The sequence below is a fragment of the Triplophysa dalaica genome, unplaced genomic scaffold (genome assembly GCF_015846415.1).
Source record: "Triplophysa dalaica isolate WHDGS20190420 unplaced genomic scaffold, ASM1584641v1 Contig25, whole genome shotgun sequence".
NCBI classification, from domain to species: Eukaryota; Metazoa; Chordata; class Actinopteri; order Cypriniformes; family Nemacheilidae; genus Triplophysa; species Triplophysa dalaica.
The window spans coordinates 23,644-49,459 of record NW_026622659.1 but is presented as its reverse complement, the minus strand read 5'-3'; the positions used below and the strand labels follow the sequence as shown (position 1 = coordinate 49,459).

Sequence of the window (25,816 nt, the reverse complement as noted above, 5' to 3'; positions counted from 1 at the left end):
CGCTTGAGAAACGAGTGAAACTTCAGCACTCCGTCCTGTCTGGAGCACAACACATCCACAGGAGAAAAAGGTTTCTGTTCTTTAATTGTGTTGTGTTTGTGTGACAGACAGGCCTGTGTGAGTCCAGTGGTGTTTGTTTGTGTTACAGACAGGCCTGTGTGAGTCCAGTGATGTTTGTTTGTGTGACAGACAGGCCTGTGTGAGTCCAGTGATGTTTGTTTGTGTTGTGTTTGTGTTACACACAGGCCAGTGTGAGTCCAGTGATGTTTGTTTGTGTTGTGTTTGTGTGACAGACAGGCCTGTGTGAGTCCAGTGGTGTTTGTTTGTGTTGTGTTTGTGTGACAGACAGGCCTGTGTGAGTCCAGTGATGTTTGTTTGTGTTGTGTTTGTGTTACAGACAGGCCTGTGTGAGTCCAGTGATGTTTGTTTGTGTTGTGTTTGTGTGACAGACAGGCCTGTGTGAGTCCAGTGGTGTTTGTTTGTGTGACAGACAGGCCTGTGTGAGTCCAGTGATGTTTGTTTGTGTTGTGTTTGTGTTACAGACAGGCCTGTGTGAGTCCAGTGATGTTTGTTTGTGTTGTGTTTGTGTGACAGACAGGCCTGTGTGAGTCCAGTGATGTTTGTTTGTGTTGTGTTTGTGTGACAGACAGGCCTGTGTGAGTCCAGTGATGTTTGTTTGTGTTGTGTTTGTGTTACAGACAGGCCTGTGTGAGTCCAGTGATGTTTGTTTGTGTTGTGTTTGTGTGACAGACAGGCCTGTGTGAGTCCAGTGATGTTTGTTTGTGTTGTGTTTGTGTGACAGACAGGCCTGTGTGAGTCCAGTGATGTTTGTTTGTGTTACAGACAGGCCTGTGTGAGTCCAGTGATGTTTGTTTGTGTTACAGACAGGCCTGTGTGAGTCCAGTGATGTTTGTTTGTGTTGTGTTTGTGTGACAGACAGGCCTGTGTGAGTCCAGTGGTGTTTGTTTGTGTTGTGTTTGTGTGACAGACAGGCCTGTGTGAGTCCAGTGATGTTTGTTTGTGTTGTGTTTGTGTTACAGACAGGCCTGTGTGAGTCCAGTGATGTTTGTTTGTGTTGTGTTTGTGTGACAGACAGGCCTGTGTGAGTCCAGTGATGTTTGTTTGTGTTGTGTTTGTGTGACAGACAGGCCTGTGTGAGTCCAGTGATGTTTGTTTGTGTTACAGACAGGCCTGTGTGAGTCCAGTGATGTTTGTTTGTGTTACAGACAGGCCTGTGTGAGTCCAGTGATGTTTGTTTGTGTTGTGTTTGTGTGACAGACAGGCCTGTGTGAGTCCAGTGATGTTTGTTTGTGTTGTGTTTGTGTGACAGACAGGCCTGTGTGAGTCCAGTGATGTTTGTTTGTGTTGTGTTTGTGTGACAGACAGGCCTGTGTGAGTCCATTGATGTTTGTTTGTGTTGTGTTTGTGTGACAGACAGGCCTGTGTGAGTCCAGTGATGTTTGTTTGTGTTACAGACAGGCCTGTGTGAGTCCAGTGATGTTTGTTTGTGTTACAGACAGGCCTGTGTGAGTCCAGTGATGTTTGTTTGTGTTGTGTTTGTGTGACAGACAGGCCTGTGTGAGTCCAGTGATGTTTGTTTGTGTGACAGACAGGCCTGTGTGAGTCCAGTGATGTTTGTTTGTGTTGTGTTTGTGTTACAGACAGGCCTGTGTGAGTCCAGTGATGTTTGTTTGTGTGACAGACAGGCCTGTGTGAGTCCAGTGATGTTTGTTTGTGTTGTGTTTGTGTTACACACAGGCCAGTGTGAGTCCAGTGATGTTTGTTTGTGTTGTGTTTGTGTGACAGACAGGCCTGTGTGAGTCCAGTGGTGTTTGTTTGTGTTGTGTTTGTGTGACAGACAGGCCTGTGTGAGTCCAGTGATGTTTGTTTGTGTTGTGTTTGTGTTACAGACAGGCCTGTGTGAGTCCAGTGATGTTTGTTTGTGTTGTGTTTGTGTGACAGACAGGCCTGTGTGAGTCCAGTGGTGTTTGTTTGTGTGACAGACAGGCCTGTGTGAGTCCAGTGATGTTTGTTTGTGTTGTGTTTGTGTTACAGACAGGCCTGTGTGAGTCCAGTGATGTTTGTTTGTGTTGTGTTTGTGTGACAGACAGGCCTGTGTGAGTCCAGTGATGTTTGTTTGTGTTGTGTTTGTGTGACAGACAGGCCTGTGTGAGTCCAGTGATGTTTGTTTGTGTTGTGTTTGTGTTACAGACAGGCCTGTGTGAGTCCAGTGATGTTTGTTTGTGTTGTGTTTGTGTGACAGACAGGCCTGTGTGAGTCCAGTGATGTTTGTTTGTGTTGTGTTTGTGTGACAGACAGGCCTGTGTGAGTCCAGTGATGTTTGTTTGTGTTACAGACAGGCCTGTGTGAGTCCAGTGATGTTTGTTTGTGTTACAGACAGGCCTGTGTGAGTCCAGTGATGTTTGTTTGTGTTGTGTTTGTGTGACAGACAGGCCTGTGTGAGTCCAGTGATGTTTGTTTGTGTTGTGTTTGTGTGACAGACAGGCCTGTGTGAGTCCAGTGATGTTTGTTTGTGTTGTGTTTGTGTGACAGACAGGCCTGTGTGAGTCCATTGATGTTTGTTTGTGTTACAGACAGGCCTGTGTGAGTCCAGTGATGTTTGTTTGTGTTGTGTTTGTGTGACAGACAGGCCTGTGTGAGTCCAGTGGTGTTTGTTTGTGTTGTGTTTGTGTGACAGACAGGCCTGTGTGAGTCCAGTGATGTTTGTTTGTGTTGTGTTTGTGTTACAGACAGGCCTGTGTGAGTCCAGTGATGTTTGTTTGTGTTGTGTTTGTGTGACAGACAGGCCTGTGTGAGTCCAGTGATGTTTGTTTGTGTTGTGTTTGTGTGACAGACAGGCCTGTGTGAGTCCAGTGATGTTTGTTTGTGTTACAGACAGGCCTGTGTGAGTCCAGTGATGTTTGTTTGTGTTACAGACAGGCCTGTGTGAGTCCAGTGATGTTTGTTTGTGTTGTGTTTGTGTGACAGACAGGCCTGTGTGAGTCCAGTGATGTTTGTTTGTGTTGTGTTTGTGTGACAGACAGGCCTGTGTGAGTCCAGTGATGTTTGTTTGTGTTGTGTTTGTGTGACAGACAGGCCTGTGTGAGTCCATTGATGTTTGTTTGTGTTGTGTTTGTGTGACAGACAGGCCTGTGTGAGTCCAGTGATGTTTGTTTGTGTTACAGACAGGCCTGTGTGAGTCCAGTGATGTTTGTTTGTGTTGTGTTTGTGTTACAGACAGGCCTGTGTGAGTCCAGTGATGTTTGTTTGTGTTACAGACAGGCCTGTGTGAGTCCAGTGATGTTTGTTTGTGTTGTGTTTGTGTTACAGACAGGCCTGTGTGAGTCCAGTGATGTTTGTTTGTGTTGTGTTTGTGTGACAGACAGGCCTGTGTCAGTCCAGTGATGTTTGTTTGTGTTGTGTTTGTGTGACAGACAGGCCTGTGTGAGTCCAGTGATGTTTGTTTGTGTTGTGTTTGTGTGACAGACAGGCCTGTGTGAGTCCAGTGATGTTTGTTTGTGTTGTGTTTGTGTGACAGACAGGCCTGTGTGAGTCCAGTGATGTTTGTTTGTGTTGTGTTTGTGTTACAGACAGGCCTGTGTGAGTCCAGTGATGTTTGTTTGTGTTGTGTTTGTGTGACAGACAGGCCTGTGTGAGTCCAGTGGTGTTTGTTTGTGTGACAGACAGGCCTGTGTGAGTCCAGTGATGTTTGTTTGTGTTGTGTTTGTGTGACAGACAGGCCTGTGTGAGTCCAGTGATGTTTGTTTGTGTGACAGACAGGCCTGTGTGAGTCCAGTGATGTTTGTTTGTGTTGTGTTTGTTTGACAGACAGGCCTGTGTGAGTCCAGTGATGTTTGTTTGTGTTACAGACAGGCCTGTGTGAGTCCAGTGATGTTTGTTTGTGTTGTGTTTGTGTTACAGACAGGCCTGTGTGAGTCCAGTGATGTTTGTTTGTGTTACAGACAGGCCTGTGTGAGTCCAGTGATGTTTGTTTGTGTTGTGTTTGTGTTACAGACAGGCCTGTGTGAGTCCAGTGGTGTTTTTTTTGTGTGACAGACAGGCCTGTGTGAGTCCAGTGATGTTTGTTTGTGTTGTGTTTGTTTGACAGACAGGCCTGTGTGAGTCCAGTGATGTTTGTTTGTGTTGTGTTTGTGTGACAGACAGGCCTGTGTGAGTCCAGTGATGTTTGTTTGTGTGACAGACAGGCCTGTGTGAGTCCAGTGATGTTTGTTTGTGTTACAGACAGGCCTGTGTGAGTCCAGTGATGTTTGTTTGTGTTGTGTTTGTGTGACAGACAGGCCTGTGTGAGTCCAGTGATGTTTGTTTGTGTTACAGACAGGCCTGTGTGAGTCCAGTGATGTTTGTTTGTGTTGTGTTTGTGTTACAGACAGGCCTGTGTGAGTCCAGTGATGTTTGTTTGTGTTGTGTTTGTGTGACAGACAGGCCTGTGTCAGTCCAGTGATGTTTGTTTGTGTTGTGTTTGTGTGACAGACAGGCCTGTGTGAGTCCAGTGATGTTTGTTTGTGTTGTGTTTGTGTGACAGACAGGCCTGTGTGAGTCCAGTGATGTTTGTTTGTGTTGTGTTTGTGTGACAGACAGGCCTGTGTGAGTCCAGTGATGTTTGTTTGTGTTGTGTTTGTGTTACAGACAGGCCTGTGTGAGTCCAGTGATGTTTGTTTGTGTTGTGTTTGTGTGACAGACAGGCCTGTGTGAGTCCAGTGATGTTTGTTTGTGTTGTGTTTGTGTGACAGACAGGCCTGTGTGAGTCCAGTGATGTTTGTTTGTGTTGTGTTTGTGTTACAGACAGGCCTGTGTGAGTCCAGTGATGTTTGTTTGTGTTGTGTTTGTGTTACAGACAGGCCTGTGTGAGTCCAGTGATGTTTGATTGTGTTGTGATTGGTTCAGGTGATGGATGAAGCTGCTGGTGGTGTTAGAAGATGAAGACCTGAGAGATGCTTCAGCAGAGATGATGTCAGATGAGGAAAGCCAGAAGCATCTTACACGTCTTGACCTGAGAGATCTTTTGTGTGGTTCTTTCATCTAATCCTGTGAGTGTTGTTCAGTGACAATCATCCACTTTTTGTTGTTGTTCTGGTTTTTTAATCACTAATAAAATGCGTGAATGTCGTCGTGTTTGTGTGATGTTTGTCTCCATCAGAAGACACAGATGTGTTTCTCTCTCTGAAAGAATTGTAGAATGAGACGAGGGTTGTGAGGTACATCAGGTGACACATGATAGTGGGTGAACGGCGACAGGATGATAGAAAGAGAAAAGAGCTCAGAACTGCATTGATGCTATTTTGATGGAACTCAATGAGAATGTCTGCAGGTGACACACAAACAAACACACAACAGATGAATACACAACTGACTTAATGAAGGATACAAACTAACCTTTAGCAACGAGTACACGTTGAAGAGTGATGTCAGTAAATGAATGAAGAGGAACGTGAGAAAGAGTGATGCAGACGGTGCAGAGGTGAGTGTTAGTGTGAGTTCACATCACTCATGTGTGGCCTTCAGTTAGAGCAGCGTGTTTACTTTCACAACATGTTACAAATTATCTGCTAAAAACAACTCTGCGTGACTTGGCAGCAATGTTCACCTCACTCTAGTCTTGTTTGGGTCACAGGGGCTTTACTGTGGGATCAGAATTGTTTCATTATTCTGTATAAATAAACTACGATTCGCAAATAAATATAGACAATTTCACAAACATTTTTTAAAAAGCGAACCATAAATACATGTTAGACGTTCCGCAAAAATAAATGGAATTCACAAATAAAAACAATGAGATTTGCAAATAAAAAATATTTACAAATGTATTTTAATTATATTTATTTGTAGATCGCCTTCTTCACATTTGTAGATCGCCTTCTTCACATTTGTGGATCGCTTTCTGTGCATTTGTGGATCATTGCACGCATTTGCGGATCGCTTTCTGTGCATTTGTGGATCGCTTTCTGTGCATTTGTGGATCAGTGCACGCATTTGTGGATCGCTTTCTGTGCATTTGTGGATCGCTTTCTGTGCATTTGTGGATCAGTGCACGCATTTGTGGATCGCTTTCTGTGCATTTGTGGATCGCTTTCTGTGCATTTGTGGATCAGTGCACGCATTTGTGGATCGCTTTCTGTGCATTTGTGGATCGCTTTCTGTGCATTTGTGGATCGCTTTCTGTGCATTTGTGGATCAGTGCACGCATTTGTGGATCGCTTTCTGTGCATTTGTGGATCGCTTTCTGTGCATTTGTGGATCGCTTTCTGTGCATTTGTGGATCGCTTTCTGTGCATTTGTGGATCAGTGCACGCATTTGTGGATCGCTTTCTGTGCATTTGTGGATCGCTTTCTGTGCATTTGTGGATCGCTTTCTGTGCATTTGTGGATCATTGCACGCATTTGTGGATCAGTGCGCGCATTTGTGGATCATTGCACGCATTTGCGGATCGCTTTCTGTGCATTTGTGGATCGCTTTTTGTGCATTTGTGGATCAGTGCACGCATTTGTGGATCGCTTTCTGTGCATTTGTGGATCGCTTTCTGTGCATTTGTGGATCAGTGCACGCATTTGTGGATCGCTTTCTGTGCATTTGTGGATCGCTTTCTGTGCATTTGTGGATCGCTTTCTGTGCATTTGTGGATCAGTGCACGCATTTGTGGATCGCTTTCTGTGCATTTGTGGATCGCTTTCTGTGCATTTGTGGATCGCTTTCTGTGCATTTGTGGATCAGTGCACGCATTTGTGGATCGCTTTCTGTGCATTTGTGGATCGCTTTCTGTGCATTTGTGGATCATTGCACGCATTTGTGGATCAGTGCGCGCATTTGTGGATCAGTGCACGCATTTGCGGATCGCTTTCTGTGCATTTGTGGATCAGTGCACGCATTTGTGGATCGCTTTCTGTGCATTTGTGGATCAGTGCACGCATTTCTGGATCGCTTTCTGTGCATTTGTGGATCGCTTTCTGTGCATTTGTGGATCAGTGCACGCATTTGCGGATCGCTTTCTGTGCATTTGTGGATCGCTTTCTGTGCATTTGTGGATCAGTGCACGCATTTGTGGATCGCTTTCTGTGCATTTGTGGATCGCTTTCTGTGCATTTGTGGATCGCTTTCTGTGCATTTGTGGATCAGTGCACGCATTTGTGGATCAGTGCGCGCATTTGTGGATCAGTGCACGCATTTGCGGATCGCTTTCTGTGCATTTGTGGATCGCTTTCTGTGCATTTGTGGATCGCTTTCTGTGCATTTGTGGATCAGTGCACGCATTTGTGGATCACTTTCTGTGCATTTGTGGATCGCTTTCTGTGCATTTGTGGATCGCTTTCTGTGCATTTGTGGATCGCTTTCTGTGCATTTGTGGATCATTGCACGCATTTGTGGATCAGTGCGCGCATTTGTGGATCAGTGCACGCATTTGCGGATCGCTTTCTGTGCATTTGTGGATCGCTGTCTGTGCATTTGTGGATCAGTGCACGCATTTGTGGATCGCTTTCCTGTGCATTTGTGGATCGCTTTCTGTGCATTTGTGGATCGCTTTCTGTGCATTTGTGGATCATTGCACGCATTTGTGGATCAGTGCGCGCATTTGTGGATCAGTGCACGCATTTGCGGATCAGTGCACGCATTTGCGGATCGCTTTCTGTGCATTTGTGGATCGCTTTCTGTGCATTTGTGGATCGCTTTCTGTGCATTTGTGGATCGCTTTCTGTGCATTTGTGAATCGCTGCACGCATTTGTAGATCATTGCGCGCATTTGTAGATCATTGCACGCATTTGTAGATCGCTTTCTTCACATTTGTGGATTGCTTTCTGTGCATTTGTGGATCAGTGCGCGCATTTGTGGATCAGTGCGCGCATTTGTGGATCAGTGCGCGCATTTGTGGATCAGTGCACGCATTTGTGGATCAGTGCACGCATTTGTGGATCGGTGCACGCATTTGTAGATCAGTGCGCGCATTTGTAGATCATTGCACGCATTTGTAGATCGCTTTCTTCACATTTGTGGATTGCTTTCTGTGTATTTGTTGATCAGTGCGCGCATTTGTAGATCAGTGCGCGCATTTGTGGATCAGTGCACGCATTTGTGGATTGCTCTCTGTGCATTTGTGGATTTTGAAACATTTCTAATGTCAAATCGTGCGCACAATCCACAAATAGGTGGATTCCGCCCACTATCTACGCAAGCCAATCGGTTAACTTCCGCTTTTGTTGTCCAATAGGCCACGTTCTAACTTCAGCCAATCACGTTTTGCTCTGCACTAAGATTCATGGAGCTAACATGGCGACAAATGGCGGTCTAAAATCTGTGTAATACTAAGAAATGAGAATGGCCTCTTCTTTATACTATGTAATGATCGCTTGTGTTCATATACATTGTCCGTATTGTTACATATATGCTGTATTTAAACGTGTATGACTTGATAACAGCGTGCACGGACTGGAGTGGAAAATCCCGGTGACTAGGGAGTCGGTACTGCTTTGGTCTGCTGTCAGCCGTTTTATTGTGTTTATGTTCCAAAGGGCTAAATTCCGATTTTTTGCAACTGTCGGTGTACTACCAGTATAAGGATGGCAGAATTAATGTGGGGGAAATCATCAGCATTTTGAATTTCTATGTCATTCATAATTCAAAATAAAACGTAATTTCTACAGTCATCTCGGTTTATCCCATTCCTGAATAATCTCTGCTGCTATCGCTACACTGTTGACGTTAGAAATGTTTCAAAATCCACAAATGCACAGAGAGCAATCCACAAATGCGCGCACTGATCCACAAATGCGTGCACTGATCCACAAATGCGCGTAATGATCTACAAATGCGTGCACTGATCCACAAATGCGTGCACTGATCAACAAATGCGCGCAATGATCTGCAAATGCGTGCAGCGATTCACAAATGCACAGAAAGCGATCCACAAATGTGAAGAAGGCGATCTACAAATAAATATAATTAAAATACATTTGTGAATATTTTTTATTTGCAAATCTCATTGTATTTATTTGTGAATTCCTTTTATTTTTGTGGAACGTCTAACATGTATTTATGGTTCGCTTTTTAAAAAATGTTTGTGAAATTGTCTATATTTATTTGCGAATCGTAGTTTATTTATACAGAATAATGAAACAATTCTGATCCCATACTTTACTCTCTCTCTCTCTCTCTCACAACAAGGTTAAGACAGAGTTATCTCAATTTGGCACCAAACTCTTCATATTCTGTACATAATACACCTCCATATTAAGGGAAGTTCTCAGTGAGGTTGACAGGATCCTGTCATATAGTGTCAGTTTGTGTGTGTTGTGTTGTGCTGGTTGTTCTTCTGTAGCTTCTCTCTTTCACATGAATCATAAGAAGACAGAAGAACAAATAAGACAGACTGAGTTTAACAGCACTATTGTTCTCTTCACAAGTGATTTCTCAGACTATCACACTTAATAATTCCCAGAATGCATTGCTCAGTAGAAAGGATATACATATTTTATTGTCATATAAAAGACCTCTTATTTTATTATTCGTAGCAGCAGAAGAAAATGTTTTGTGTTTACAGCACAATGATACAGAAGTCTGGTGTTATATGTTCATTATTGTATCAGTCTTTCTTACATAAATATCATAAATAACAAAACTATGTACACAATCAACTCGGACGGAGTGATAATGTGAAAACGAAATCCGGTCAAACTCTTGTTGAAGCAACTCACATTTCTTAGATAATCTTACGGAACTTTCCTGTTGAATAAAGTTTGATTATTAATATGAGACTATGAGACGTTTTCTCTTTGGAGATGTTGAGTTCTGCACAGTTTGATCAGGCTCAGTTTGAATGTGATGTGGAAGTACATTAGTGGAATGTGTCTGATGAAAATCAAGCGATGAGTCATGAATGCAGAGATTTCTATTGTTCTAGATTTTGTTGAAAGGTCTGTTATTGTTATAAAAGTTATTTCTGACACGTTTCCAAACCCCTTCTATGATCCTCATCAAGTGACCTCCAGAATCTTTCTGAAGCTTGTGTTATTCTTTCATTCAGATGATGGAGTATAAATATGTGACTTTAAGGTTACGCCAGTGTCTTCTCGTCCTCTCTGCACTTTCTAGGGATGAAGTGAGAAGCCACGCTTTCTTTTCTCGTCTTCTTTCCCTTCAGAGGCCGGCCCTTTTGTGACAGAGAGATGAACATCTCCTTTCCGTTTTTAGTCCATTTCACAGAGGCGTACGCCGTGTAGAAGTTTTCTAGGAACACTTCTTTAAAGTCGCAGCTGTCGTTGTACTCTTTCTGTGTGAGACAGAAGCGTCATCGTTCAGATGGGATTTGTTAAACAGCAGGTGATGTGTGTTTGAATGAATGAGACGTTTACCTTCCCCTGCAGTGTTCCCATTCGATTCATGGAAATATAATACTGACTCTTCAGTCCTTTAATGGCCAACACACCTCCTTCAGAGACCGTCCTGATCTCCAGAACACCTGTCACACACCCGCAGAGACACATTATACACAATATAAACACATCTTATCCAATGACAAAGCTGTCAGAAATGACTCAAGTGAAGTTCTACAATGTGAAAATAACAACATGGATTGATTCTCTTCTCTAGACCATGTCATCAGACGCATGCCCCATCACGAAGTGAACTTCTGATCTGTGTTTGGTTTGAATATAACAATTTATTTCATATTGAATTATTTTTAATTATGGTAATGTTTTATTGAATATGAATATTAATCAGATTTAAACTACTCAACAGCAATGGATTCTTTGTGGAGGTCTAATGGAACATTTGTTCATGTTGTTGCCCCTGAAACCGTCTATATATGAAGAGTTTGGTTCCAAAATGTCGAAACTCCATTATAAAAGAGTAGATAACATGACATCATGAAAAGGACATTTTTTCCTAGATCATCTGACCAATCACATCAGACTAGACCATCTGACCAATCACAGCAGACTAGACCATCTGACCAATCACAGTAGACTAGACCATCTGACCAATCACATCAGACTAGACCATCTGACCAATCACAGCAGACTAGACCATCTGACCAATCACATCAGACTAGACCATCTGACCAATCACATCAGACTAGACCATCTGACCAAATCACAGCAGACTAGACCATCTGACCAATCACAGCAGACTAGACCATCTGACCAATCACAGCAGACTAGACCATCTGACCAATCACATCAGACTAGACCATCTGACCAATCACAGCAGACTAGGCCATCTGACCAATCACAGCAGACTAGACTAGCAGAAAGGAGGTGATTATACAGATGAATTGAGGAACGAATCATTTGAGAGTCAGTCAAGAAGTGAGGTAAGAATAAGTGCGTATTATTACGAGATAATCATGTTTTCACACATTAAATGAAAACAAACGTGTTGTTGGCCACTCCAGAAACCAAAGTAGAACCTTAAAAAGTCCTAGTTATTTACTCTTTAAAGGTTTTCAAAAATCACATTTTTTATTATGTCATCATGCTTTTATTGTGTTTTATTGTGTTAGTTAGCTGTATTTTTTGAGTTATTAAGGTTTAAATCAAAACAAACCAACTACAGTTTGATTGATATTAATTAGAATGCTAAAAAAACTTGATTTTTGAAAGTTTAAAACCGGCTCATTTATATTTATACAGCTCATTTACTTTCAGTGAAGATGAAGTGATGTGTGTTTGTGAGGTCAGAGACAGTGATGTGTGGACATGTTTTATATCCCGGTGGGGTCCTAAACCTGAATACACACCAACTCATGGGGACTCATGGGATACTCAAACATTTTTTTTTTAAATCTAAAAGTGTCAAAAGTTTTCTATGATCTTTAGGTTTAGGGGATCAAATATACAGTTTGTACCGTATAAGAAACATTACACCTATGGACTGTCCCCACAGAGATAATAAACCAGACGTGTGTGTGTGTGTGTGTGTGTGTTGTGGTATAATAATGTGCTGTCACGGCAGGTCTTTGACACAACCTCACAATCTGTCTGATTTTCTCTCCCACAGCGGACTCGTCCGCCCCTCTCCTACCCTCACTGGCTGCTCTCTCTCTCTCTCTCTCTCTCTCTCTCTCACTCTCTATTACTTTCTCTGTCTCTCTCTCTGTCTCTCTCTCTCTCTCTCTCTCTCTCTCACTCTCTATTACTTTCTCTGTCTCTCTCTCTGTCTCTCTCTCTCTCTCTCTCTCTCTCTCTCTCTCACTCTCTATTACTTTCTCTGTCTCTCTCTCTGTCTCTCTCTCTCTCTCTCTCTCTCTCTCTCACTCTCTATTACTTTCTCTGTCTCTCTCTCTGTCTCTCTCTCTCTAACTCTCTCTAGCTCTCTCACTCTCTCTCTCTCTGTGCGTGCAGTTGTCAGACACATCTGGCACTATCAATTTTCCTTATTTTCTGCGCCAGCTGATGTAATCTTTTTCCCTCCAGAGCAGAGATGCTCGCCGTCACGCCAACACGCTAACCTTCTACAACACTCACACGGTATAAAGCCAACATGAATCTAAATCAAAATGATGAAATATTATTGATAGAAATAATGAAGTGTGTCTGTATTAAAGTGTGCGATCATTCTGTACAAAAACATTGATATCGAGTTTTAGGTATGATTGATCTGTTTTTTTTTCTAGAACACAGGCTTAGAATTTGAGTTATAATTCTAGGATGTAAGATCTGGGTACAGTTTCATAAACTTAACTGCTAACTCAACTTTATTTATATAGCGCTTTTTACCATTTCCATTTAAACAGAGCAGCTGTACATGAGATACATTGACTAGAAGCAAATCAATTAAAGTTATATACCTGTAAAATAAAACAATATGCACATGTACTAACACACATAGACATGGAAACGCAGACACACGGACGCGCACACCACACACTAACCAACATTTAAGATGAAGGAGAGAGAAACACAGGTCAAATATTGAACAGACTATCAGTTCCTATATGCTATAATAATAATGTTCAACTTTGAAATTCTAATTCTAAAGCAGCCCTCCAGCTAAGGAAGAAGTGGTCGATATTATGGCCGATTGTTGATAAAAGGCCGTAAAATGGAGGAAGTGAATGAACAGTTCTTGTGTATTACGTGCGTAGTTCCTAACAGACTTGAACACATGAAAGGTTCACACATGACATTGCATTATACTATTCATTTGTTTCTGAGTAGTATCAGTCACTTTGGATAAAAGCGTCTTCCAAAAGAGTAAATGTAATTTGATGTAAATTGTGGGCAGCTAAACATGGCTTCAAAAGAATCAAATATAACAATTTAAACATACGTTACTATAAGATTTTCATGACCCATTTTCCTGTGGTCATTACATTAGTGGCAAACGCCTGCTTTTGATCTTAGTGGGATTTTTATGAAGTGAATTGCTAATGTGCAGTAGTACAATATTGTCCTTTTGTAAAAATACATCAGTCAATTATTAAAAAAATCCAAATTCCGGCTGATAAATCGGCCAAGGCAATATATCGTCTATCACTACCAAGTTATAACCGTAGTGTCACTGACCATCCGTAAGTCAGTCTTACTTTTCATGTCTCAGTGAGCCTAATCTAGCTTTTTATGAAACTGACTTAAAGAAGTTTTGACCAGAAGAAAACGAGATGATTAACGTCTGAGTCGAGTCTAAGCAGGTCATGGTTACAGTCTTAAGTGAAGCTGACAGACTTTGCGTTTGAGTTCTGATTTATAACGAAGATGTACATCGATCACTTCAGACCCTTCAGCACTTTAATGAGAGACATGAGAGCTATAAATACACACAGCACCTGTCTCTCTTTACTCCTGTCACACCAGCAGATCTGTTCATCATCTCATGAGAGATCCCACTGCAACATTACTTCAGGAATGCTTTACAAGAAATTTACAAAGTTCTTTTCCGCTGATGTTCAAATAGAAAAGTCTTTGTTTCTATATGTTATATGATGATGTTTGTAATGTAAGTGGTCCTGATGGACAGGAGAAGCGTGACACTTGTGTGTTGAGATCTTACTGTAGCAGTTGTTTGGGTCCTGTGTTCCGTTGATGTTCCCAAACTCATCGATGGTGAGGAACCACTGCGTTCGACTGTAGAGCCGTCGGATTCGGACGTCCCCTCCTTCCATATAGTCAAAGTTCCTGGTGTGGCGTTCATGCTTGGAACAGTCGGTTGCAGAGGTTTGACCGGTGACTCTATCGCTGTCACACGCGCATACGTGACTGAAGACCAGCAGAAGGTTTAACCACAGTCTGCACTGCAAGTTTGGCAGTTTCCATAGGAGCGTCCATCTGCGCATTATACTTTTCTCAAGGAGTTCATGAACCACATACTGAGAGCAAAAGTCTTCACTGTGGCAGAAGATACGCCGCTGATAGAATCCTCAAAGCCTGAAAGATCCTCCTCCAGTCCACAGCGACTCATTCCTGATCAAGTCACGGGACACGTGTTAGTATATTCATTCACACCGGACTCTGTGTCTTCACATGAAAGCCAATGTTTTATACAAGTTCTTCAAAGTTCGTTTAGCTCAGTTAATCAAACACACAGAGGTTAATGACCTCAGAATAATCCTGGACTGATCAACATCAACGCTTGGCATGTTTAACATCTCTGCGCTCATCGCTGTCTCGTTCTGTGTGTCTTAAACTTAGACGCTGACAATGTAGAACAGAAAAGAAAAACTACTCACATGTGTTTCCAGGTGGTGTGTTTCAGTTCTGATCATTCCAGAGAAACTGTGCGGTCCAGAGAGAGAGAGAGAGAGAGAGAGAGACTTTGGGGACGGCCCGTCTGCGCTCTGCATCTTCTTGTGTTGCTGAACGCTGTGCAGTCTCTGATAAAAGCCTCCTGATGACCTCACTTCTCTGCAATTACGCCTCAGCCACTCAGCTGTCACTGGGATGCTGGTGCAATAGAGAGAGAGAGAGAGAGAGAGAGGCATGCAGATAGAATGGTTTGCACACACACTCCATCAGTAAGAAACTGCTGTTGCATCAACGCCCACAGTGTCAGCATTTGTGAAAAATCACAGGATCTTCCGTTGGAAAGCTTTGGTCTGTTATTTGTTGTGGTCTTGACGGTGGAACATCAAAGCAGAAATTGAAGTCAAAGGCTGACGGCTGAATGGTGGTTGGTGGGTAATAAATCTAATGAGGCGGCCCGTAATTGAGGAAGCTCAACAGAGGTCATTTACTGCCACAAGCGCTCATCTCTGCAGAAGCTCAAGCGCTCGTTCACTTTTCCTGTTTCACACACCTGGCCTCTACGCCACATCAAACGTGTTTCCCAGCGTTCAGAGACACAGATCTGAGATGCTCCGCTGTACTCTTTCATTTCACAAACGATGGCTCATAAAACGCCTGATCTATCAGTTCACGCTCATTTGTAAACACTGAATGTTTTCTTCAACCTTAGAAACATCATAAATCTTTACGGGTGTGTGTGTATGTGCGTGAGTGAGTGAGTGAGTGAGTGCGTGTCTGTGTGAGGGTTGTGTAAAGCAGAAAGTGTGTGTACAGACAACTGTGTGTCGTGAGAAACACTTGTTATCTTTCTCCGTCCTCCTGTAGGCTATTTGTTTGATTTAAATTTTCTTTCATCTTATTCACAGATTTATTCATGTGTGTATTTGTGCCAACAGAGTTTCATGAGAACACCAAAAGTTTATTTTTTCATCAAAAGCAGGTGTGTGTTTTTGCTGTATGATTTTGACTCTTTGTATTTCTCTTAGTTTTTCTGACTCTGTCAGGGCGAGACTCTTCTCCAGCGATCCATGAGGAGTTCTTCTCGTTGACTTCCTCAAATCCAAGATCTTAGTAAACACTTTTGCTTGATCATCTGAATGAAGGTGAGATTTAATGCTGCTCTAGAATCTTCTCTAAACTCTGTTTACAGCCTTTAAGAAGCTGGACGTCATTTGCTGGAGCATCTTGGTGAACCTCTGGAGACAATGTCGCAGTAAAGCTGGAAAGTGATTGTGAAATGCTTTCCTCTCCGCAGATGTTTAGAGAACCGGCAGTCATTTGAGTTTACAGCTGAAATGATAAAGTGAAGAAGAGATCAAAGCCTGGTGTGTGAGCGTACGGTGCCGTGTGTCATCTGTCAACTTTCTTCCACTCTCTCGCTGTAGCTTTAAAGACATTGACCTCTCTGTACTGTTCTCACACACTCTTCTGTCGTTTATTGATATTGTATGTCAGATTGGTGAAGTCAAAGGCATGTTTTGTCTGTGTTTTATCAATGGCAGGACGGCGTTTGGCTCTCACCTGCTCTCTGGATTGAAGGTCAGTCTATTCTGAGACTCGGCTTAAGCTGACGCTTTCTACATTCCCTTATAATTAGTGAGCTGGAGGGACGGCGGCTGTTCTTTAAATAACACCAGCAGACAAATCCACAACACCTAAACCTCATGTACAGAAAATCAACAAGTCAACTCATTGTGCGGCTGTTAATCCACAGTTGTGCTTCTACTGATTTTGTTCTTTTGATCTTCACCAAATTCACCTTCAGATGATCCTCAAAATCAAGACGTACAAAAGTTATAAACACCAGAGTCGAGACTAAGAACAGAGAAACATTCTTCTCTCGCATTAGACCGCTGTTGAATGTTGGGTTGTAGAAATGTTTCCACCCAACTCACATAACTAATTCACCTCTCAATGTTAGTGAAAACTCCTCATCGTGGATTCTTCATCTGATTCGTGATGTTCAGTGGTTTACAGGAGGTGTGGATCAGCGCGTGGATCATCCGTGTGCTCAGTTGTGTGTTTTTTCTCCACTGAGAGATGACTTACTTTAATGAGACGCTCATCTTTACTCGTGATGACTGGAGTGTAAACAGCACTTGTCTGTTTTCTTTGGCTGCACCTCAACTCAGCGTGTGACGCACTTTCACAAATCCTTCAGCTGGTGTGAACAATCTCACACACACTATGATCATAGACTGAAACACAAGTCAATAATAGTTGACATGTGTGATGCTGTATGCTGATTGGTTAATACAGTGTTCCTGTCCTGTTAAAACATTGATGATGTGAAGCAGCTGACAACTATTCAAATCAACTGTTTTTATTTGTTCAACATGAAGATACACAGAAAAACATGATTATGTGCCTTAGTAGATTCTATGAAAAGAAATGATTAAAATATACTTAATAGAATAATGTTTCTGTTTTCAACAAAAAAATAACGTCAAAATCTTGGGAATAAAATATACTAATTTTGGTTGTTAAAATTTTTATTGTTTGTTTGAGTAATTTTAATTGAACAAATTATTAAATTAACCCCATTCAATTTGTTAAACCCATTTAAATTGGTCAAATTTAGTTGACTTATTTACTTTCTGTTGACACTACATAAATCTTTTTTGTAGATTAAACCTACTTTGGCAGTTGATATGTAGTTCCCAGCATGATTTGTATCTGACAGCATTAGGAGATTCACTTTCCAGATGAACCTTCATTTAAAGTGTTTTTTCAGTAAAAAGAAAGACTTGTTCGTGTTTTGCGTTGATTTATCTTTGAGATTTAGGAGTTTTGTTACTATTTTGAATATTGGGTGTTTTAAGTGGTTACAGTTGTCAGAAGAGTGTTGCTTGTGCCTTTAGGCTGAAGGAGGCACTATATGAGTCATAAAAGAGCACATTCCCAGCGATCCCATTTTTCAACCTTCACTTAGTGTGTAATGTTGCAGTTAGATCATAAATAATACGCAATCACACTCGCACACACGCACAGTGAAAGGACATATTTGAGATAAAGCAGAGAGAACCACAGGTCAAATATTAAACGGACTATAAATTCCTATATGCAATATTAATTATGTCTAACTTCTAAATTCTAAAGCAGCCCCCCCAGCCAGGCAAATAGTGCAAAACAATATGCAAACGTTGGCGAGGAACCACAACTCCAATCGAGAAAAAACCCTCAGGAGAACCCAGACCCAACCAGGGGATTCCAGTTCCCCTCTGGCAAAGCTGCTGCCTCTGCACAAGCTCACAGTGCTTGGACAAAAAAAGCTAAATAAAAAATAAATAAACTTACAAATAAGGTAAATTATAGATTTAAGATTATCATTAACAATCTAATAGCATTTGAAGTGTTGTAGAAAAGTAGAGTACTGTTCTGCTGTTATTAGTGATAACCGGTCTGACACCATTCGGTCCGGTGTCATTTCCCTCGCCATAGTAGAAAAAACGCGATCTCTGACATAGATTGAGACCTCCGTTACACTTCGATGGATCGGCATGTTTTTAACTGATGAAGTGAAGTTGACGCCATTGTTACTGTTTATTGCTAAAAGCCAAAGTTTATGAATTCACGTGCACTGATCGGCGCACCGACCAATCACAACAGCTTAAGGAGCAGAACTCACTGATATGGTATGGGTGGGACATCTTCACACACACACTCTAAAGGGAGAATGGTCAGCTTTACCAGACCTGGTCAGCTTTACCAATCAGAGCGTTTTGGAAGGCCCGTAAATCCAATCGTTTTGTAAGAAAAGAGACAGCGGTGCACGATAGATTTGAAATAAGTGAAATATAAAGGTTATTGAAACTAGAAACATGAACATCCATTGTTTAAACACCCAAAAAACACAATCACAACCTCTAAAACAGGGAAAAAAACGGCCTTTAAGTTATTGTGCAGTAACTGTGCTTATGAGACCACCTCTCTTCTCACTTGACCATCTATCTTGTAAAAAATATATATTTCAATATGAAAGTGATCTGGGAAGTTAGACACATGTTTTTTTTCAGCGTAATTTTTTTTGTTTACTTAAAGTAACAGTGATTTTTTAACAAAAAATTAATGTATTTAATAAGTAGACTTTATTCTTGTTATTCAGTTGTACTTAAACTGTACCTGTATATTTTACTTAAAACATTTTCATGAAAAATTAGGAGGATTTTTTTAAGTAAACCCTACGCGTTATTTTTTTCAGTGTACTGTCTGATTTAGTGGAATGAAAATTCTAACTTAATATAACGAAAGAGCTGCACACTATACCAGAGCCGTCCTGTTGTGTGATGCTCTTATATAATCTATAGACATCAGTGTTTGCAGTTGATTTCCATGTTTAGTGTTGTAAGATAGTGCTTTATTCACAGAAAAACTCATCCACCCGTTTAAACCTGTGATATGAAATCAAATCTCTCTCTCTCTCTCTCACTCTCTCTCTCTCTCTCTCTCTCCTCTCTTCTCCTCTTCTCTCTCTCTCGCTCTTCTCTCTTCTCTCCTCTCTCTCTCTCTCTCTCTCTCTCTTCCTCTCTCCTCCTCTCTTTCTCTCTCTCTCTCTCTTCTCCCTCTCTCTCTCTCTCTCTCTCTCTCTCTCTCTCTCTCTCTCTCTCTCTCTCTTCTCTCTCTCTCTCTTCTCTCCTCTCTCTCTCTCTCTCTCTCTCTCTCTCTCTTCTCTCTCTCTCTCTCTCTCTTCTCTCTCTCTCTCTCTCTCTCTCTCTCGTTCTCTCTCTCTCTCTCTCTCTCTCTCTCTCTCTCTCTCTCGGTGCATGCTGGGAGTTTGGGGGGAATGTGAGCGTCTCACGGGTGAGAGGAGCGTTTCTGGGGTAGTTTTCCTATACTATTCTCGTTTTCTTTTTTTCTTTTTTTTTTTTGGTGTTGTTTGTTAGTTAAAGGTTTAATTTGAATAATTTAGACTTTGAGGAAAAATAGTTGCCAGGTAAAAGTTTGTCTCGTGTCTGGCGGAGGGCAGATGGAAGTTCCATCTGGGTCGCTCCGCCATGGAGTCAGGTGTGTGCCTGACGCTAGTGTGACAGTCGAGGACGTGCTAGTCGCTATCGGAGAACAAATTGGATTCGAAAATATTGTATCCGCTTCTAGGATGAACAAGGCCGTGGTGGTGTTCCTAAAGGATCAAAGTGTTGTGAGTAAAATCATCGTGAGCGGAATTTGGGTAAGTGGAGCGTTTGTTTTGTTTCACCTTTGGTGTCGCAGTCGTCAAGAGTGAACATTTCGAATTGTCCACCATATATACCCAATTCATGCATTGAAAATGAACTGCAGAGATTCGGGAAAATAGTAAGTGGAATGACTTTAATTCCACTCGGGTGTAAAACGGAAGTTTTAAAACATGTGCTGTCTTTTAGGCGGCAGTGTTTTATGGTTCTAGAATCGCCGACGTTAGACATCTCGTTTCGGGTTAAACATGAAGACAAATCGTATATGATCTATGCGAATACCAATCATTTGAAATGTTTTAAGTGCGGTAATGTCGGGCATAAAAAAATGGATTGCCCACAAAAAACACAAGCCGAGGACAATACCAATAAAACAAATGAAAGTGAACAGGCGGTTGAGGGTGAGAGAGAGAATGCGGATAAAAGTATAGAAACTGAGACAAATGAAATAGGAAAAGAACAAAGTGAATTGAACACTCATGAACAAAACGAACGTAGCACTACTGAAAATATAGGCCAAAAGGAATCGGCTGAAAATGAATCGGCTGAAAATGAATCAGGGAAGAAAAAAAAAAAAGAATGGGGGGAGAAAATAAGAAGAGGAGTTGTAAAGAGGCAGGACTAGTGACGCGAAAAAGCTCTTCTTGAAAGTTTGGTTGAATTTGACACTGTTGAAAATCGACTCGATATACCCCTGTCTCAGCTCTCTGAAAGCACTGATGTGAATGAAGAGATGGCTGATGATGATTGTATTTCTGAAATGTCAGATATTCCCTCCAATGATGAGAATGAGTTGTATACTGTAAAAGAGATAAATGATTTCCTTGATGAAACATTTGGAAGAAAAGTCGAAGTAAAAGATTTTTTTCCTGATGTGAAAAAGTTTTTGGCTTCAGTGATTAAAATACAAAAGGCTGTCGGTTATGAAGAGCTAAGCAGAAGAAAGAGATTCAGATTGAAGAAAATGGTAACAAACTTGAGAAAAGAAAAAGTTCCTTTAATTTCTGTATAGTTGAGTCATGAAGGAGGCACATTTGGTGAATTATTTATCACTTTTTGTCTTGTTTTCGCTTTCTCCCCTTTTCTTACCTCTTTTTTCATGGAGAGCCTTAGAATAGGATCTATTAATATCAATGGGGGAAGAGATTGTAGGAAAAGAGCATGTTTAAATGAATATATACAAAATAAAAATATTGATATAACATTTATACAAGAGACACATAGTGAGTGAAAATTGAAGTGGATTGGAAAATGGGGTGGAGAAGCGATTTATATATGAGTCATGGTTCAAATGTAGTGGAGGAGTTGCTATTTATTTTCAAAGACGATTGATATAACTAATGTGTCTGTTAATGAAATAGAAAGAGGAAGAATTTTGGCTGTTCAAACAAGTATAAATGGGTTGGTTTTTGTTTTTATTAATATTTATGCATCAAATAATGGAGCAGAGAGGATACACGGTTTTAAAAAATTATTTAATTACTTAAAACAAAGTTGTGATGAAAATACATGGTTGATCTTAGGCGGTGATTGGAACTGTACAGAAAACTTTACTTTAGACAGAAATGGGGAAGAACCTCACCCCTCTTCTGCCAAATGTTTACAGGATGTTATTAGTAATTCTAATTTAGTTGATGTATGGAGAGAGCAACACCCTACAGTTAAGCAGTATACGTGGGTAAAGGTTTCTCATGATCATATTAGTACTGCCAGATTAGACCGATTCTATGTTAGTACAAGTAAAAGTAATAGAATTTTAAAATCTACAATTTGTCCTAATGGGTTTTCTGATCACCATTTGTTTAATTGATATAAATGTAAAAAAGTCACAAAGTCATAGCTATTACTGGCATTTTAATGTGAAATTGCTACAAGATGTGCTTTTTTGTTAAAAGTTTAATGTGTTTTGGATGGAGTGGAAAAAACAGAAAAGTAATTATGAGGATATTGTTCAGTGGTGGGATATAGGAAAAGCACAAATTAGAATATTTTGTCAAAATTATATATATAGCACAAATGGTAGGATCAAAAAAACTGTTTCTGAATTAGAAAAAGAGATAAAACAGATTGAAAGTGAATTAATTGTTGGTGATGTTGAGATAGTTGGAAAGCTGGAAGAAAAGAAAAGAGTTTTAGCTTCTTTATTTCACGAGAAAGCAAAGGGGGCTTTAATTAGAGCTCGCTTTGCATTTGTGAGAGAAATGGATGCACCTAGTTCCTTCTTTTTTAATCTTGAGAAGAAAGAAAGAGAAAAAAAAATGATGTTGCATTTGAAAGATTTAAATGGGAATGTGATCTCAGATCCAAAGGAAATGAGAAAAATTGCTTTGGACTTTTACAAAGACTTATTTGCAGAAGGACAATGTGATAAGGGATGCAGTGAGGAATTACATAAAGACTTATTGACTCTCTCCGATGAACAGAGTAAACAACTGGACTCTGGCCTTCAGTTAAAAGAACTGTCTGAAGCTGTTCAGAAACTCTCAACTGGAAAAACTCCTGGTATCGATGGACTGCCGTCTGAGTTCTATAAACAGTTCTGGAACCAACTGAAAGACGATTTATGAAGTTTTTAATTATTGTTATCAAAAACATGAATTGCCTACTAGTTGTAAACGAGCAGTTTTATCTTTATTACCCAAAAAAGGTGATCTTGGTATGTTAAAAAATTGGAGACCTGTGGCTGTGTTATGTACAGATTACAAAATTTTGGCAAAGTGTCTTGCTAATAGATTGAAACCTTTTTTAGAATATATGGTCAACGAATATCAGACATATTGTATTCCTAATCGAACAATAATGGACAATCTGTTTCTTGTAAGAGACATAATAGACATTACAAATTTGAACAGTGAAAATGTTGGCATTTTTGCAATTGACCAGGAGAAAGCGTTTGACCGAGTTAGCCATTTTTACTTGTTTAAAACGCTTGAAGCTTTTGGTGTTGGTCAGAGTTTCATTTCATGGATTCAAATGCTGTATAAGGACGCTTCTGTTATGTTGAAAGTGGGTGGTGGGCTCAGTAGGCCTGTTGCAGTGTTGAGAGGAATTAGACAAGGATGCCCGCTTTCAGGGATGTTGTATTCATTGGCCATTGAACCCCTTCTTTGCAAGTTAAGGAAAACACTCCAAGGAATTACAGTTGAGAAACCTATTAAGCTTGTTGCATATGCTGACGATGTTACAATTTTTATTAAGAATGAACGAGATGTGTCTGTTTTAATGGAAACACTGAAAATCTATGAAAATGCGTCAACAGCCAGGTGAATTGGGAAAAGTGTGAAGGTTCTTTTGTGGACAAAGTAAAAATCCACCAGTGCTCCCAGGTGGCGTCAAATGGAGTAAAGATGGCTTTAAATGTTTAGGGGTTTATTTAGGGACCGAAACATTTAAGACAAAAAATTGGGAAGGAATGGTGGCGAAGATGTGTAGCCGGTTGTCTAAGTGGTTGGGGTGCTACCACAGCTATCCTATAGGGGAAGAGTTTTGGTGACCAACAATCTAGCAGCTTCGGCACTGTGGCACAAAATGAATGTCTTGGACCCGCCAGATGACATCATTCAGGAATTGCAGAAAAGATTGGTGGATTTTTTCTGGACTGGACAACATTGGACTAAAGCTGCTGTACTTTTCCTGCCAGTGAATGAAGGTGGATAAGGGTTAATAGACATTAAAAGCAGAATCAAAACCTTCAGGCTGCAAGCGGCACAGAAGTTGCTGTATTCAAAGAGATGCTGGACTGATACTGCAAAGCCCTGTTACACAAAGTTGATGTTTTTAAATACGATCTACAGTTGTTTTTAATGAATCTGACAGAAATGGACTTAAAAGACACTTCTGCTTTTTATAAAACGATGCTGAAAACATGGACATCAAATTTTCAAGTGGAAAGGAACTGGTCTGATCTGAATTCGGATAGAAGAAGAACCTCTTTTTCATAATCCCTTATTTCAGGCAAGAGTGCTTAATTCAAAAAGCCTTCAAAAAACAATGGCAAGAGCTGGATGCACTAGGATAAAGGATTTGAAGCATCATACGGGTGGAAAAGTGCAGAGGAAATGAGTGATCTGACAGGATCAAGTCCGTCAGATTTATGAAATGTAATGGATGGTTTTTTCATCTCTCCCTTATGCCTATCATCGGAATCCAGGAGAAGGGATTTTGAATGAAGAGGAGAATTTTCCTGATCTTCCTGTTTCAGCTCGTGTGGAAGAAGAACCACAAGAGGAATCAATCCTCACTTTTAAGACTCCAGAGATACATGGTTTTAAAGATGCTTCGAAGAAAAGTTTGTATCTGAATTGCGTTAAAGTCGCTCATCAGTCAGTTCTGAAGAACTGCAGAGAAACAAAGTGGACAGAAGTGCTAGGGCCAGACTCTTCTCCTAGAAGATGCTGGAGGTCATTGTATAAATCTCCCATTGAAAAACGAACTGCAGACCTGCAATGGAGAATTATACATTGGGCAGTAGCTACAAACAGACACGTGGCGCATATTGATCCCACTGTAGAAAAGAAATGTCCTTTCTGTGATTTAGAAGAATCAACTGATCATCTGTTTTTATATTGTTCTAGACTGAGAGGGGTTTTTCAGACATTAAAAACCTGGATTGAAGAATTAGGCGAAGAGTTTAATGACACTGTTTTCATTTATGGACTGAAGTATAAGGTTTCTGGAAAGAAAAGGATAGGCATAATACATTTTTTAATAGCGGAGACAAAAATGGCAATATGGGTAACAAGGAAAAGAATGATAAAAGAGGATGTTTTAGTTGACCCAGAGAGAATGTTAAGAGGGTTTGTGACTTCAAGGATCAGAGCGGAGTTTTTTTTTTTTTAATTGACTAAAAATCTGGTTGTTTTTATGGAAACATGGGGTTTACGTGAAGTCTTGTGTTCTATAGATAATGAGGAAAATCTAATTCTAAATTGTTAAATATGTTGGTAGGTATTTTTTTGATATGTTGTGTAGCAATATATTCTTTGTATTTTTATTGTCCTTTATTTTATTTTTGGAGTGATTTGATATTTGTTTGTGATTTTGTGACAAATGGTTGTTAAAATTGTGTAGGAAAAAACCTTAACCAAAATGTAAAAAAAAAAAAAAAAAAAAACATTTTGTACAAATAAATAGATTCAAACGTCTCTCTGTCTCTCTCTCTCTCTCCTCTCTCCTCTCTCTGTCTCTCTCTCTCTCTCTCTCTCTCTCTCTGTCTCTCTCTCCTCTCTCTCTCTCTCACTCTCTCTTTCTCTCTCTCTCCTCTCTCTCTGTCTCTCTCTCTCTCTCTCTCTCTGTCTCTCCTCTCTCTCTCTCTCTCTCTCTCTCTCTCTCTGTCTCTCTCTCTCTCTCTCTCTGACTCTCTGTCTCTCTCTCTCTCTCTCTCTCTCTCTGTCTCTCTCTCTCTCTCTCTCTCTCTCTCACTCTCTCTTTCTCTCTCTCTCTCTCTCTCTCTCTCTCCACACTCCAGTGGACATTGACACTGCAGGAGTTTTTAAACAGATGAAGTGTCTGATGAAGGCAGAATCATGTTCTGTTTCCACACTGATCTATTTGTGCTGTGCGTGAACACCTTCAGTGATGAGAACATCTTAAGGGAGTTTGCACATCCTATTAATCAAAATCATATTTATGTGAACAGAGCGTCGTTTCTGTACAGTGTCCAAACTCAAAAGTGTAACTTTCACCGTCCAGTAACATCCTGATGTATAAATGGTTATGATGAGAAAACGTTTGATTGTTTTTGAAAGTTAATGAAGGTCTGAGATGACAACACTGAGCATTCACGCACTTTTATTAAAGGAGCCGCGAGTGGAGGAGGAGTGAGTGAACGAGCGAGTGAACGAGTGAGTGAGTGAACGAGTGAGTTAACGAGCGAGTGAAAGTGAGTGAACTAAATGGGTGAGTGAGTGAGTGA

At 40.7% G+C, this 25,816-nt stretch overlaps 1 protein-coding gene and 1 long non-coding RNA gene across 2 annotated transcripts; one reads left to right on the top strand and one right to left on the bottom strand.

The window, feature by feature from the left end:
* Window positions 1–9,198: 9,198 nt before the first annotated feature.
* On the bottom strand, window positions 9,199–15,517 carry LOC130417163 (fibroblast growth factor 7-like). The gene is made up of 4 exons (XM_056742473.1): window positions 14,677–15,517; window positions 14,001–14,410; window positions 10,361–10,467; window positions 9,199–10,278 (listed from the first exon to the last, which is right to left on the bottom strand). The coding sequence occupies exons 2-4, from the start codon at window positions 14,281–14,283 to the stop codon at window positions 10,063–10,065; spliced, it is 606 nt and encodes a 201-aa protein (XP_056598451.1). The 5' UTR covers window positions 14,284–14,410; window positions 14,677–15,517; the 3' UTR covers window positions 9,199–10,062.
* Window positions 15,518–15,603: 86 nt separating this feature from the next.
* LOC130417164 (uncharacterized) lies at window positions 15,604–17,167 on the top strand. Its single transcript, XR_008906154.1, has 3 exons — window positions 15,604–15,834; window positions 16,234–16,270; window positions 16,653–17,167. It is a non-coding gene; the product is annotated as an uncharacterized LOC130417164 (long non-coding RNA).
* Window positions 17,168–25,816: the final 8,649 nt, after the last annotated feature.

What these genes read in the sequence shown, in the direction of transcription:
- LOC130417163 (XM_056742473.1), bottom strand. Translation starts at nt 14,283, where the DNA reads ATGCGCAGATGGACGCTCCTATGGAAACTGCCAAACTTGCAGTGCAGA. An exon ending in GGACCCAAACAACTGCTACA is followed by an intron (nt 10,468 to 14,000) that starts GTAAGATCTCAA and finishes GGTGTGTGACAG; the next exon opens with GTGTTCTGGAGATCAGGACG. An exon ending in TGGGAACACTGCAGGGGAAG is followed by an intron (nt 10,279 to 10,360) that starts GTAAACGTCTCA and finishes TGTCTCACACAG; the next exon opens with AAAGAGTACAACGACAGCTG.